The sequence below is a fragment of the Phyllostomus hastatus genome, unplaced genomic scaffold, assembly GCF_019186645.2.
Source record: "Phyllostomus hastatus isolate PE091 unplaced genomic scaffold, TTU_PhHast_1.1 phas_contig_209, whole genome shotgun sequence".
NCBI lineage: Eukaryota > Metazoa > Chordata > Mammalia > Chiroptera > Phyllostomidae > Phyllostomus > Phyllostomus hastatus.
Genome location: NW_025333735.1, coordinates 8,824,033 through 8,838,065, shown reverse-complemented (window position 1 = coordinate 8,838,065; position 14,033 = coordinate 8,824,033). Strand labels below are relative to the sequence as shown.

At 33.8% G+C, this 14,033-nt stretch overlaps 1 protein-coding gene across 1 annotated transcript in view; it reads right to left on the bottom strand.

Moving 5' to 3' along the window:
• Positions 1-14,033, bottom strand: part of ADGRL4 (adhesion G protein-coupled receptor L4) — a 111,300-nt gene that overhangs the window by 29,364 nt on the left and 67,903 nt on the right. The window contains exons 8-13 of the mRNA XM_045835426.1: positions 13,549-13,665; positions 11,691-11,896; positions 5,484-5,657; positions 3,310-3,513; positions 751-971; positions 555-621 (exon numbers count right to left, since the gene is read on the bottom strand). Coding sequence (XP_045691382.1) covers positions 555-621; positions 751-971; positions 3,310-3,513; positions 5,484-5,657; positions 11,691-11,896; positions 13,549-13,665 — 989 coding nt within the window. The remainder of the gene's footprint in view (positions 1-554; positions 622-750; positions 972-3,309; positions 3,514-5,483; positions 5,658-11,690; positions 11,897-13,548; positions 13,666-14,033) is intronic.

The window sequence follows — 14,033 nt, the reverse complement described above, 5'->3', positions numbered from 1 at the left end:
ACCAGATTATCAGTTTGGAACACTCTAGGTATTGTGGTATGCTGAAACACTACTGATAAGTAGAAAATGCTTCTTCATATTATGCAGAAATACATCCTGTCATAGGAATGGTAAATGAACTATAATAGTTTGGAACCTGAAATGTATAGATACAGTTTTTCCCTGGTCAGTGTGGCTCAGTTGGTTGGGTCATCCTGCAAACTGAAAGGTTGCCAGTTTGATTCTTAGTCAGGACACATGCCTGGGTTGTGGGTTTGGTCCCTGGTCGGGATGAGTGCAAGAGATGGGAAACAGAGATGTTTCTCTCTCACATCAATGATTCTCTCTCCCTCTCATTCTCCCTCCCTTCCCTCTCTCTAGAATAAATACAAGAAAAAAAACTTTAAAAGATGCATTTATATTTTTCTCAATAGTGATAGAATATATTTAAATGTTAATAAATAATATACTGTAAAGTTCTCATTTACCCCCTCAGAATAATGCCTAACGGCTGAGACTTTTAAACACCCTTTATCACTTTTTTGAATTCTAGCAACAACTTTAAATATACGTACAAGAATGATTAGACAAGCTGGTCCTATAAAACTCCAAATAAAGTTGTTTTCTGTGCTAAGCCAACATCTGAAAAGTAAATAATAGATAAAAAACTATAAATGTGCATGTATGTACTTTAACACAACAAAATTTTCAGTGATATATAAATCATGTTCAAAATTACATTTCAGATACTTTAAGATCATCTTAACTTACACTTTGGTGGTGCCATAATATCTATATCCCAATGATGCTGAAAATCCAACGACCACAGCTGGGCTGAGATAGCCAAAGATATAAAAATTCTTGTGCAAAAACCCCTTGTTGTAGATGACTCCCACAACAATGAGATAGAGGTGGATGCCTTCAATGCACATCCACGCAAAGGCAGCTAAAAAGAAGTAATGCAGCAGGCCAGCAGTGATTGAACAGAAGAGCTAGAAGTAAAAGAATGAAAGACACATAAAAATGTTTGCTTTAACATTATCATAACATAAAATCTTGACTTTCTTTATAAATCATGCCACTTTATATAATACTTGACCACATTAAAATATTCCTGTCAAGTGTCAGTTTTTTAAGATATGCCATTTTCAGCTGATTTGAAAGAACTGTGATTCATCAATGTAAAACATTTGCCAATCCTGTGATAGAACTAAGTAACTGTTCTTGTCCAGAGAATTTTGTTTTACACATTTATAAGTAAAATGACAAATTATGGATTTACATATAAACCATGATATCTTAGTGAATATATTATGATTTAAGCTAATTCTGTTTTGGAGATGCCTCACTCAGTTTTGTTCATACTCAATAAAAATTATTGCTAATACTACATAAACAAAACATAGTATCTTGATTAAGTGTCTAACATAAAACAGATAAATAATATATTTTTAAAAATATCCATTGAAGAATTACTTTATGTTATAAGATTACCAGGTAAATTTGAGATGATTTAAGTTAAATAGTATTTATTAGTATTTACTTTACATTTATACTTGGAGTTAGGCTTATAAGAAATAACAGAAAAAAGTAGTTACACATTTCTGTATTAATAGAACTAATGTGATCTATTATTGAGAGATAACATAATGCATACTTACATGCCTATTGTGTTTATCAAACAGTATAATTCAAGCATAATGAGATTACGATAGATAAAATATGGTGGGAAGTACTATATAAGGTTGGGAACAGATATCATTGGTGATTACAATTTGGGAACCAATTTTGGAGGACCCAAGATTTGAAATATGGCTTGAAAATGGGAAAAATTTGCTAGGTGAAAAAGAATTTAAAGTAAGCACTTTATAAGGAGTAGTTGTGTGGTGAGAATGATGGTGGAATAAGACTGAAGGAGGAAACAGGCATTAAGAATAGTGGTAGACATATAAAATTGAGAGGTGTTTGTCTAATGTATATTATTTAAAATAGAAGTTTAGTGGCATCTATTTCAGAAGAAAACCTTGACAGCTGATGGTTAGTTTCAATGCTTGAAAGATTTAAAAAACAATGGAGATGCGGAGGCAATTTAACGTTGTGGGCCACAGCCAGCACTTCTGCAGTCTCCAGTGCTAGAAGGGCCGCAGGCCTAGGGCTCCAGCTACTGCACTGGGAAAGCCATTGCCATGCTGTTTGTTTCTCTCAGCTGACCTGCCAATGACCCAGCATGGAAAGCTTTCTTTTTTTTTTTTTCAAAATTTTTATTGTATTTTTTCCTATTACCATTCATCCCTTTATATCTTCTTCCACCACTGTTCACCAACCTCCTCTCTCCCCACAATCACCACACTGTTGTCCATGCGCATGGATCCTTTTTCTTTGCGGTACAATCCCTTGACCTCCTAACCTCCCCTCAACACAGCCAACCTGGAGAACATTATGCTAAGTGAAATAAGCCAGTCAGAGAAAGACAAATACCGTATGATCTCACTCATATGTGGAATCTAATGAACAAACTGAACTAATAAGCAAAATAGAGAGAGAGTCATAGAGAGCAGGCTGACAGGCTTTGTAAGATGTTCCTGTTCTCTGAGAGACAGAGGACTCCTTTGTCATGTGACTCTGGCTTAAGATCTCACAGAACTCCTTGGCAACTATGCTGAACTTCCTTTAGAACTGCCCTGTGGGGTAAAATGCTTCCACCCACTTGTCCTTCCTTTCTTCTCTCCTTCACTCATGTTCAGACCTGTGTCATGGTCTGATGACTCTCCAGGTCTCTCTCTCCTCATTTTCTCTCTCAGTCATTTCACCTAATAAAAGTATTACATGTCTAAGTCCATTTTAGTGTCTGCTTCTAGGAGGACCCAGACTAAACACAATATGGAGAACTATTTGGTAAGGCCTTCAATGAATAATGCCAAAAAATGGTAGTTATTACAGTGTAGTTATTAAGTAGAGTCAGTTTTTCATGTTTCATCCTATGAAGACTCTGGCTGCTTTCATGTTCCTTCACAGTGTAAGGGGAAATTTATTTCCACTCCTCTCTCCCTCTTCCTTTGTTTAATGTCCATTTAAATTAAATCAAAACAAAAACTATTTTTTTATTTTGTTGCAAAGTTTCCATGTGTCCCAATATTTCATAATTAGGGATATTTTGGTTAATGGAATTGATAAGTACACTGCTTAGATATATTAGCAACATCAAAATAAGAAAAGACATAGTGTTTGCTCTATTAAACTGTTAATTACAATTCATGTTTCTGTGACATTTGCACTTCAGAAAGTACAAATTTAGAACATAAAAATAGAGAGTAAGGGAGATCTACGTACCTTATTAGAATTCGTATTGATCCCAACAAGAAAAACAAGTTCAGCAAGGAATAAGTTACAGCAGAGGTTTTTGTGAATTGTTGTCCTGGTGCTTTGAATTTCGCTGAAGAACCAGAAGGTAAAAATGCATATGGCCAGGCAGATCAGTGAAATAATTATTCCTAGTTGAGTGATTCTTGTAAGAATATTATAATCTTTAATACCCTAAGGGAAAATAATAATAAAGCTTCTCAGAGAATAACTCAGCAACTTGTCAAAGGAACTACAACATAAAATGAACTTTCATATTTGGTGAAACATTAATCAAAATGTCCATAAAATGTAAAAATACAAATGTGCATTTAGATGATTTTTGAAAATGCTCAATATTCAGAGAAATGTGATATAAATCATGTAACACTTGAACAGTTCTGTAATTAGTGATTTTTTTCCTAGGCACAGTATATATATTAGTATACAGTTTAATACTGTTATCATCATCAGTTTCATGGTATTAGAATAGTAATTCATTATTATAATGGAAAATGGTTAATTAAAACAGATTCATCAGTGGTAAGATCAAATCTTATTTCTATGCAGCAATTCATCTAAAACACATTAACAAATGTATTAGAAATGTTGAATATATAGTATAGGTGAGAGGTTTTTGAAATGAGAAAGATTGGTTTTATTCTAACTAGATGAATGTTTGTATTTTATATAAAGAATAGAGGCTTCTTTACTTACTTAATATACAGGAAAAAAACATCTTTATGACTGATATTATGGTTAGCCTGATTTATCTCTGTGTCAGTGTGTATATATACATGTGTATGAAAATTAAACTATAACTTAATTAAGATTGCTATGCAGAGGTATAAAATAAGGTATTACATAATATAAAAGCAAGATATTACCAATGTAAAATACATATTCTGAAGCTATTTACCTTAGGGTGATTTTTCATGTTTAAAAATCTTACGAGATTCTATATTATTAAAATATGATATTAGTTATGAATGTGCTAATGCTTATTGATCAGATGTCAGATATTTTTAACTAAGTTTTATTGGTAAAAAATAAACTTCATATACAAAGCCAAAGACCCTTAATATACAAGTAGTTTTTAAAAGCACCACTAGAAACAGAGTCAATGGATGGATACTTAACACAATCTACCACATACTACAGCCTAGATAAGTTCTAGACTAAAAATAACTAAAATCAAGTCTAGATTTGTCATAGAAGACAGGTAAGAAAAACAAAGACTGTAAAAAGACACAGTTCTATCAATTAATGAAATATGCTATTTATGTTAGCAGCTAGAAATGAGTGGCCCAGAGGGGAAATAAAGGCAGGGCCCTCGCCATTAGAATCTAACAAAGAACTTAACACAGGAGACTAGAAACAAAAGGGAGACACCTCTCACCGATTAACTCAGCAGTCCTGAGCTTGATTTGATAAGACTGCCAGGTCTCCCGAGCATTGCAAGCAAAAATAGTGTAGAAGAAAGGGAAGTCCTTGAGACTGTGCTGAGAAGAAGGGGTGGGGTTCTGTAAGCTTCTGTAACAATCTCACTAAGATTGTCAAGTATCCTGAATATTACAAGCAGGAATAGTACAGGAAAGGGGATTAGTCCTTGAGATTCTATGTTGGCAAAGGGAACTTCTGTAACAATTCAGTAAGACAAAGAGCCTTTACTAACTGAGAAAGAAAGCCTTTGTAGGTGTAAGTTATTTTAAAGGGGGAGAAGGAGAGGAACCTAGAAGCCAGCTGAGTTATATAACCGCCAAACCCCAGTAGTCGGCGTACTTAGATTAGCTAAGTACGCACTCATAACCTTTTTTCAAGTGTTAGAACAAACTAACTTCCTAACAAACTTCCTAACAACTTTCTTTTCTATGTGGGTTATTTAAATTTGTTGGGTGCCTGCTTTGCAGCTCATTGCTTGTATGTATATTTCACAAATAAACTCACTATCTCATTTCCACTCTACATTTTTGTCTCTCACTTGAATTATTCTCTTGCAGAAAGACAAGAACCAAGGCGGAGGAGAAAGGCCTCCTGACTTGGGTCTCTCTCTCTCCAACCATAATATTTATACCCCAAAGAACATATAAAAATTAATTATTCTCTTGAATGACATAAAAAGAACACATGTAGATTTATAAATATGAAGTAGAAAATTGCCTTACAATGGAAGTTCCAGAAGACATCAAAATGGCAAAGTGTGTCAGGTGATTACAGCTGCATGAGGTGTGGGTCTCATTTGTGAACGTTAGCTCACAGCCCTCTGAAGACCAGCTTCCATTCATGGTATCAGGGGAGTAGTTCCAAAATGCACAGTGACTCCTATACTTCTCTGTGGTCTGAAAAAGAGAGATTTTACTGATGGGAAAGAGAGAAAAAGTTACACATGTGGTATTATTTTGTCATATTTATAATACTATTTCCCATATCAATATATGCCTAAAAAGTAAAGCATAAAATCAATGCTAACAAATGAATGCTGCTGTTATATGAAAGAGTTGAAAATATTGCAACAAGGCTATATTTTATCAACATTGTGTCACAAAGTTGTGAAAATTATTTATTGTCAAATATGATCATATATGTATCAGAGAAGTGCATGACACTCATAATTATATGAAATTTATACAGTGTTTATTGAGTATATACTAAATATTAGTTTGATTTGCGTACTAAAAATGCAATGCTAAACAGAACAAAAGAAGTGTTTGTATTTTTGACTATACATTCTCAGGTGGAGATGAGCAATTATTGAAGAAAAATAAAGTAGAGAAAGAGGATAGAAAGCATGGAGTTTCATCGGAATGGGACTTTCCCAGGAGAGTCTAAGTGAGTATCTCAAGGAGGTGAGAGTGTGAGCTCTGGAGACTTGGGAACAGCAGGTTCTAGAGAGTTGGAATAGAAAATGGAAAAGCTATGAGGTGAACCTGGACAAGGATCTTCCAGAAACATCTAGAAACCAGTGTAGTCAGAGCACAGTGAATGAGATGAAGAGCAGTGAAGACAAGAACAGAGACAGGCAGGGGCTGATCACACAGAGTACAAGATGATTATTCAATAAATAGTGGTTCTCTTTATTGTATTTATATTAAACAATCATAACAAAATACCTCATGTACTGTAAGTTTTAATAAGAATTTATTCATACAATGATGAATATCCTACTCTTGTATCTTATAGAAATAAAAATTATTTATAATTATATACAGTTTACAGTATAAGTAGGTGCTTTCTCACCTACTTTGTTTAATTTTATTCTCAAAAGAGCCTTATGAGGTAGGTATGTTAAGAGGCTCAGAGATGTTGAGATGTACACAAGACAACCAATAGTAAGAAGAATAACAGAATCAAACACAAAGTTTCAGAAATATTAACAAAAATATTAGTCAAGTATCAAATATCTGATAGGTTTCTTGTGAGAAGCCAGAAATTCTCAGTCAAAAAGATAAAGCATCTTCCCTCAGGATGATAAAAACCCAGATGATTTCAACAAAATCAGTACTGCTTTAATGAGTTCTATGCTAAATCCAACACGTGGATCAACAACAGTTGGAGCACTGGGGGAGACAAACTGAATTTGAGTGAGTGAGTGTGGGAAGATGGTGATTGAGCTACGACTGGGGAGATGATAGGGAATTTTATCCAAAGAGGTCAAGCTATGTGAATAATATTGCCTCTGCATCTAATTTCTCCCAAACATACAGGAAAATTATCAACCACACTCTGTGGGAAACCAGATAAGCCAGAAAAAAAAATGGTGGGACTCAAGAACTGGGAAACCACAGTCAGCTGCGAGTGAGGGTGCCATTCAGAAAACAGGTTAAGTGAGAGTCTCTCCACACACTGAGCTCCCACCTGCGCTCACCATGTTCTCTTCATTCTCCTAATCCTTGCGAAAAGCTTCTGTCTTTAGGCATGACACTAACAGAATTTCTTCTGTCAAACTCATAGGCCCAGAGAAATGAATATTGGGTAGTGATGTTCAGGAAAGAGTATCAACCTGCCTGATGATGACTCTCTAGTGCAGCACACCATGGCCACAGGCACCTGAGCATGTGGGCATCTCTCAAATGCTTCATTTTCATATATGAGTGCAGAGTCTCAAACCACCAGAACTCCAAGGACAAGCTCTAACACGGAAGACAGACAGCAAAGGAAACAAGCCAAACAAGGGAAATCAGGAGCAACACAATATAGAAAGGAGAAAAAATTATTTTCAAGTATAGAAATAATATCTGAGAGAGAGAAAGAGATACTGTACCATTAAATAAAAGCAGAGCAAAAATTATAAGGTTTTCAGTGGTAAGTATAAAAGTTGAAATAAAAATGTTAACAGGAAAAAAATTAAATATGGAAAATATATTTTTTTAAAAATAAACATTTTAGTGGCTTGGCTGGGAAGTCTAAGACTTAAATAATAAAAGTAACAGGACAACAGAATGGAGACACTGGAGAAAAGAAATTACCAAAGATGTAATATTAGAAAATTCCCTGGAAATGACTTACATATGCCTAATACAATTCATGAAGAAAGACCCATACCTGGATTTATCTTAGATCAGAGCTCTGAGAATTAAAATACAATCCCAAAAGCTTCAGAGAGAGAAAAAGAGACTGACCACACATAAAAGGCTTCACATTTTAAGTAAAATATTAATCTCAATGAGCTTCTCTAGGTTAACTTAAAAGTGAGAAGACAATTGAGCAAGGTCTAGAAAAATCTGAAGATTGACTTTTTTTAAATTAATAATTGTACATCATGGAATTTATCTAAGTGTAAGGATAATCTACCTCAAAAAGTTGACCTTCCTTACACCTCTTCTCAAGAACTACTGAAAAATATGTGGAAATAAAGTAAAGAAAAGGAAACACCAGCTCAAGGAAACCTTGAATCTGACACAGGAGACAGGTGAGCAGCATGTCTCAAATGATGGTGAAAGTCATGTCCAGGCCAAAGAGTAAAGCAATCATATAGGACTAAGATTACAGAGGCCTGGGAAGAACGTCCCTAGGACAACGAATTAGCTAATAGTTTATGTGTTTCACTGTTTTTTTGAAGATATACAGAAAGTTTGGGCACAAATTAACAATAGATAAATAGAAATCTAAGCCAACTAAATTAAAGGAATGTACTAACACCAGGAAAATGGTTCAGCTTCATGATTCAGTTGTGAATAATACAAATTAAATATAATAATGTGCATGTTGAAAAGTGATTTAACCTAAAATTTGATGTAAGCTTGGGAGTATGGATAGTTGTGAAAGTGTATGTATCACAGGAAAAGATGTGTGCAGGAAAACGAAATATGAATTTCTCACAGGTGGAAGTCAATTGAATATGCCTATTTTACAAGCTTAATATATAAATAACTCACATGACTCCACTCCAGGAAGACTAACTACCCAATGAAAAAAATGGGCAAAGTTTCTGAACAGACACTTATCCAAGGAGGACAAACACAGGGCCCAGAGACATATGAAAGGATGCTCGGAATCACTAGCCATCAGAGGGATACAAAATAAAAACATAATGAGATACTACTTCACACTGGTGAGAATGGCCATCATAAACAAATCAACAAACAAGTGTTGGAGAGGATGTGGAGAAAAGGGAACCCTAGTGCACTGTTGGTGGGAATGCAGACTGGTACAGCTGCTATGGAAAACAGTATGGAATTTCCTCAGAAAATAAAAAATGGAACTGCTTTTGCCCCGGCAATTCCACTGCTGGGATTATACCCTAAGAATCCCGAAACACCAATTCAAAAGAATCTCTGCATCCCAACATTCACAGCGGCACAATTTACAATAGCCAAGTGCTGGAAACAACGTAAGTGCCCATCAGTAAATGAATGGATCAAAAATCCATGGTACATTTACACAATGGAATACTAGGAAGCAGAAAGGAAAAAAGAGCTCCTACCTTTCGCAACATCATGGATGGATCTGGAGAGCATTATGCTAAGTGAAATAAGCCAGGCAGTGAAAGACAAATACCATGTGATCTCACCTATAAGTGGAATCTAATCACCAACACAAACAAGCAAGCAAAATATAACCAGAGGCATTGAAATAAAGAACAAACAGACAGTAACCAGAAGGGAGGGGAGAGGAGATAATGGGGGGAAAAGGGGGAAGGATTGTCAGGAATGTGTATAAAAGACACATGGACAAAGCCAAAAGGAGGTAGGATCAGGGGTTGGAGGTGGGGATGGTTGGGGTGGAGAGGTCTGGTGGGGGGAAAATGGAGACAACTGTACTTGAACAACAATAAAAAAAAGAAAAAAAAACAGAGGTGCTTTGAGTTTGGGTGAAGGAGATACAGTATTAATGAGAATATGGTTCTTTTTGTGTAGTAAGCTAGAAATGTGAGCCTATTTGTTGGTGGAGACACTGGCACTAATGTGGAGATACCCATGAAAGATCAGATAATAAATGAAGCATAGGGATGGGTTTCAGAGCACAGCATTGGGCAGGGCATCATTACAGCTGCTGAAAGCATGGATTCTGGGGGAAGACTTTCTGGTAATAAAACCCTGTTTTACCAGTTGGTTACTGAGGCAAGTTACCTAATCTCTCAGAGTCTCAGTTTTCTTATCTGTAAATTGAGGATAATACTACCATATTTTCAGACCATAAGACACACCTAGGTTTTAGAGGAGGAAAATAGGAAAAAAATTTTGAAGCAAAAAATGTGGTAAAATATTTAATAACATAAGTAACATAATATTTTACCAATGTAAATGTAAAGAGAACTCAGCAGCAGCATTAACAACCACTATTCCTCCCAAATTTGGTGGGGGGGAGTGCGTCTTACAGTCCGAAAATACAGTATATCCCTCATAGGTCTCTTGTGAAATTAAATGAATTCTTTAAAAAGTAAATAACTTAGAACAAGGCCTGGTCCCATGTAAACATTACTAAAGTACTGGTTGTCATCATCATCATCATCATTATTATTATTATTAACAATATTATTATGACAACTGTTAATATTCCCCTGGGGTGATAGAGACATCTATACTAATTGGTAAAGTTGTAAATAAATTAACAGAGAATCAGAAAACTGGTGTTATATATGAGATAACTTCTATTTTCTTAGAAAAAATAGGATCCAAGTTTTATTCTCAGAGAGAGGAAACCATGGATTAGCTAGATGTGTTGTCAGAGGAAAGTGATGAAATTTCACAGTGATCATTACTTCAAATGGGAAAAAGATTTGACCAGAGAGGCAGATAGGACAATAAAAATTTTCCACTAGTTATAATAAAGAATTTTGGTTTAATATGTGATTTGTTTTCTTGCTGTGTCATACAGATTGAAGTAAGTTGTCCTTGACATCTCTTTACTTGCCAAACATTCAACCAACAAATACTAGGAAAACCATCGGACTATGTAAAATAACCGTTTGGTTTCTAGTGTCAAACAGGTCATTTTCATTTAGCATCTGAAAATAAGTTTAGTTTCCATTCTTACAACATTTCACACCTTCTATTTCTCTCAACAGAATGCTTCCAATGTTTAGATTTGAGCTATTTTCCTGCACTTCTCTACATTTAGTTTCTCTCTACATTAGGTGTCATTATTTATAGTGACACATTTGTATAGTGGGTAATCATATATGTCATTTTAGTTCCCTCTCTCCCCTGTAAGTGTGTCAATGTAATTGGCCAGCTGCAAGATTCTCCAAATGGAACATCATGTCCAGGGCTGAAATTCTACTAAAAGACCAAGAAAACATTAACTGTAAAAAAGCAGCAAACACTATGACTTCGAGTTTCCCCATTCATTTTTAGGTATATAAAAACTAAAATACTTGGTTATTGCTAATCATTTTTTTATTGTATTGTTTTAATGAGTATGAGTTTGAAAGAAAGATTTAGAATAACAATAAAAGAGTGAAATAGTCTCAGCTAATTTCATTATGAAATATTATAACTTCCCTGTGATTGTATTTTAATCAGCACCAAATCTGTACAAACATTATTTTAAATGACAGTTACCAACCAAACACTGCCTTAATTACACCAGTAACATTTACTTATTTGACACTGATACATTTTTATAACTCATTCTGTAAAGGCACAGAGATTTCCAAAATGAACAATGTATGTACTTAAAAATAAAACGAAAATGTAGCTTCATTTTAGAGAATCAAATACTAAATTCTTTAGTATTTGTTAGATAGTTTAAACAGTATTGAACAAATAAAAATATTTTATAAAAAATTAGTTGTAGCCACTTTATTCTTTTTATGTTGAATCTGTTTTTCTAAACTCAAGAACTCACATATAGTTAGCAACATAACAAAGATGTCCACTTTTCTTAATATTTCACAATCCTAACCAATAGTCACCAGAAAAACAACTTACCTTTATGTGACTTAAGGTAAATGTTATTTTTTCAAGTTCATACAATGTGGGTGGATTTGAGCTAATTGAGACTGAAATTATTGAAGAGATGACTCTTTTATCTTCTTCAGAATTATCATAACTTTGAGGTTCCAATAAGATGTTGTCAGATGATGAGAACAAGGGACCAATGCTCTTATAATATAAAAATGCAACTGCAACACTGCCTATAAATCAAATAAGTGTACTTGGTGAAATTATAGAACAAAATATATTTAAGCTCTTAAAAAATCATAATTGAACAGACTAAATTTTTACTCTAAAGGAGTCATACGCAGATACTTATTTTTAAGATCCAACCTTAAGGAAAACAAAGTTTCTCCCCCTGCTTTCTTGAGATCTGATATTATCACTGTCCCTTTCAAATGTCAGAGTTCACTTGCATGATCACACATGTAACAACACTACCATATACTCAGATAGGATCTCTTTGAGATATTACATGACAATTTCATCATTCATCACTATAAGTCCTTAATGTTTCTTTAACTTCTAAACACTACTCGAATCTTTGAAAATATGACAGTTTAACAAATTTTTTGACTTTGCCCCTAAATAATTTATGTGTTCTTGGTTAATTAGAATATGACATTATAGGGTAAGAGCCATGAATTCAATGACAGGAAGACTTAGTTACTTTTGCTTTGTTTAGTGGCCATCTGTTTCTTATTTTTACATAAACACTAATGAGAATAAATGGAGAGGATGCTATCGATGGATTAGAAAAAATAGTTCACATTAGTGATGTGGAAAATTTTTTGAAAAGATATTCTTCTGCAATTGAATGCACAACATGCTTTTTGATCATAAAGACAACATATCTTTTTATTAAATGATGATTATGAGAACTTACATGTATTATTGCATATATTTTCCTTTGCATTTATGAACACCCATATATTCTTTAGAAAAATATAATTCATGCTGTTCCTAGGTAATATATTTTAAACTATATGAAGAGAACAATCACAGTTATTCTACTATCAGCAGAGATTTGCACTAAGAGCATTGCACTGAGAGAGGAGATAAATGGTTAAATTAAAATAGCAGCTGCTAGCTTGCTTGTGGTTAGGTGACAGGGAAAAGTTGGCCTGTTTTCTTTGTCAGTTCCCTCCCTCCTGGTGCTGGTTCTGTACTATCTGCTGATATGCATAGTGACAAATCTTTTAAATTCTGTGTGAGTTTAATAATGATACTATGCAGCTTTTAACTAATGCATACATTTATTAATGGATATTGTCAATAAATGAATAATAAATGAGGGAATTAAGTTAGATAATCATTAAGTTACCTGCTAGTCTAGCATTCTGTGTTTCCATTTCCTAAGAAATCTCACTGTTAGTTGAAGACTATGAAATGACAAGTGGAAAAAAACTCCAAGCCTAAACAATAACTTTCTGTCTTTTTTAATATTATCTCTGTCTACTTTACAGACTCACAAATTCAGTCTCACAATGAAAAAGACAAGGGTTACTGAAGAAGAAATATTAAAAACTCTTTGCAAATTGCAACATCCATTGACTGCTGCAAACCAAGCAGTAAAGCTACATATTTTTTGTATGTTTTCATTAGAATCTGAAAAATCAGATTACAAAGGTTGGAGGTAAGACAAGAAAGGTGTAGAGATTATCAACTAAAATTCCCCAGGTATTTATACCTTAGTAATACTCAAGTACAAATTTAGAAAATCTGTATATAAACATCAAACAATTTTCTATAGGAAACCAAGCATATTATATGTTAATACAATACAATCAAGTGCATAATAAGTATTTATTGCAAATTAATGTCATTGTATGTAAGATTGTCAGTGTCCTACCATGTGAATCATCTGGAGCTTTTCTCTTTGGAAATATCTTGATATAATCTCCATCCACATCCATATGGGGATGAATATGTTTCATGTGATGTGAATCAAAAAAGAATGCCCTGAGAGCTGAAACAAAACCACAAAAATTATAAATTCCCTGAAATTACTTTAATCAATGTATTTATTAAGTTAGAGACAACTTTATCCACCACTATTTTATCTTAACTTTTTATTTATGGCAGGTAGCATAAACCTATTCTGAAAATGTTTAGAAATTATAACTTATATAATAAAAACTGGTTCAAGTTTAATTATTTTTATTTTATTATAATACTCATTGTTTATCTTTATTAAATTAAATAAAAGAGAAAACATATATGAACACAAGGAGGCTATATAGCATAATTACCAAAGTAAAGAGTAAGAACTATAATATCTTAGAGGATAATATCTATAATTACTATATGGAGAGGGATTGAATTTAGTTCCTATAG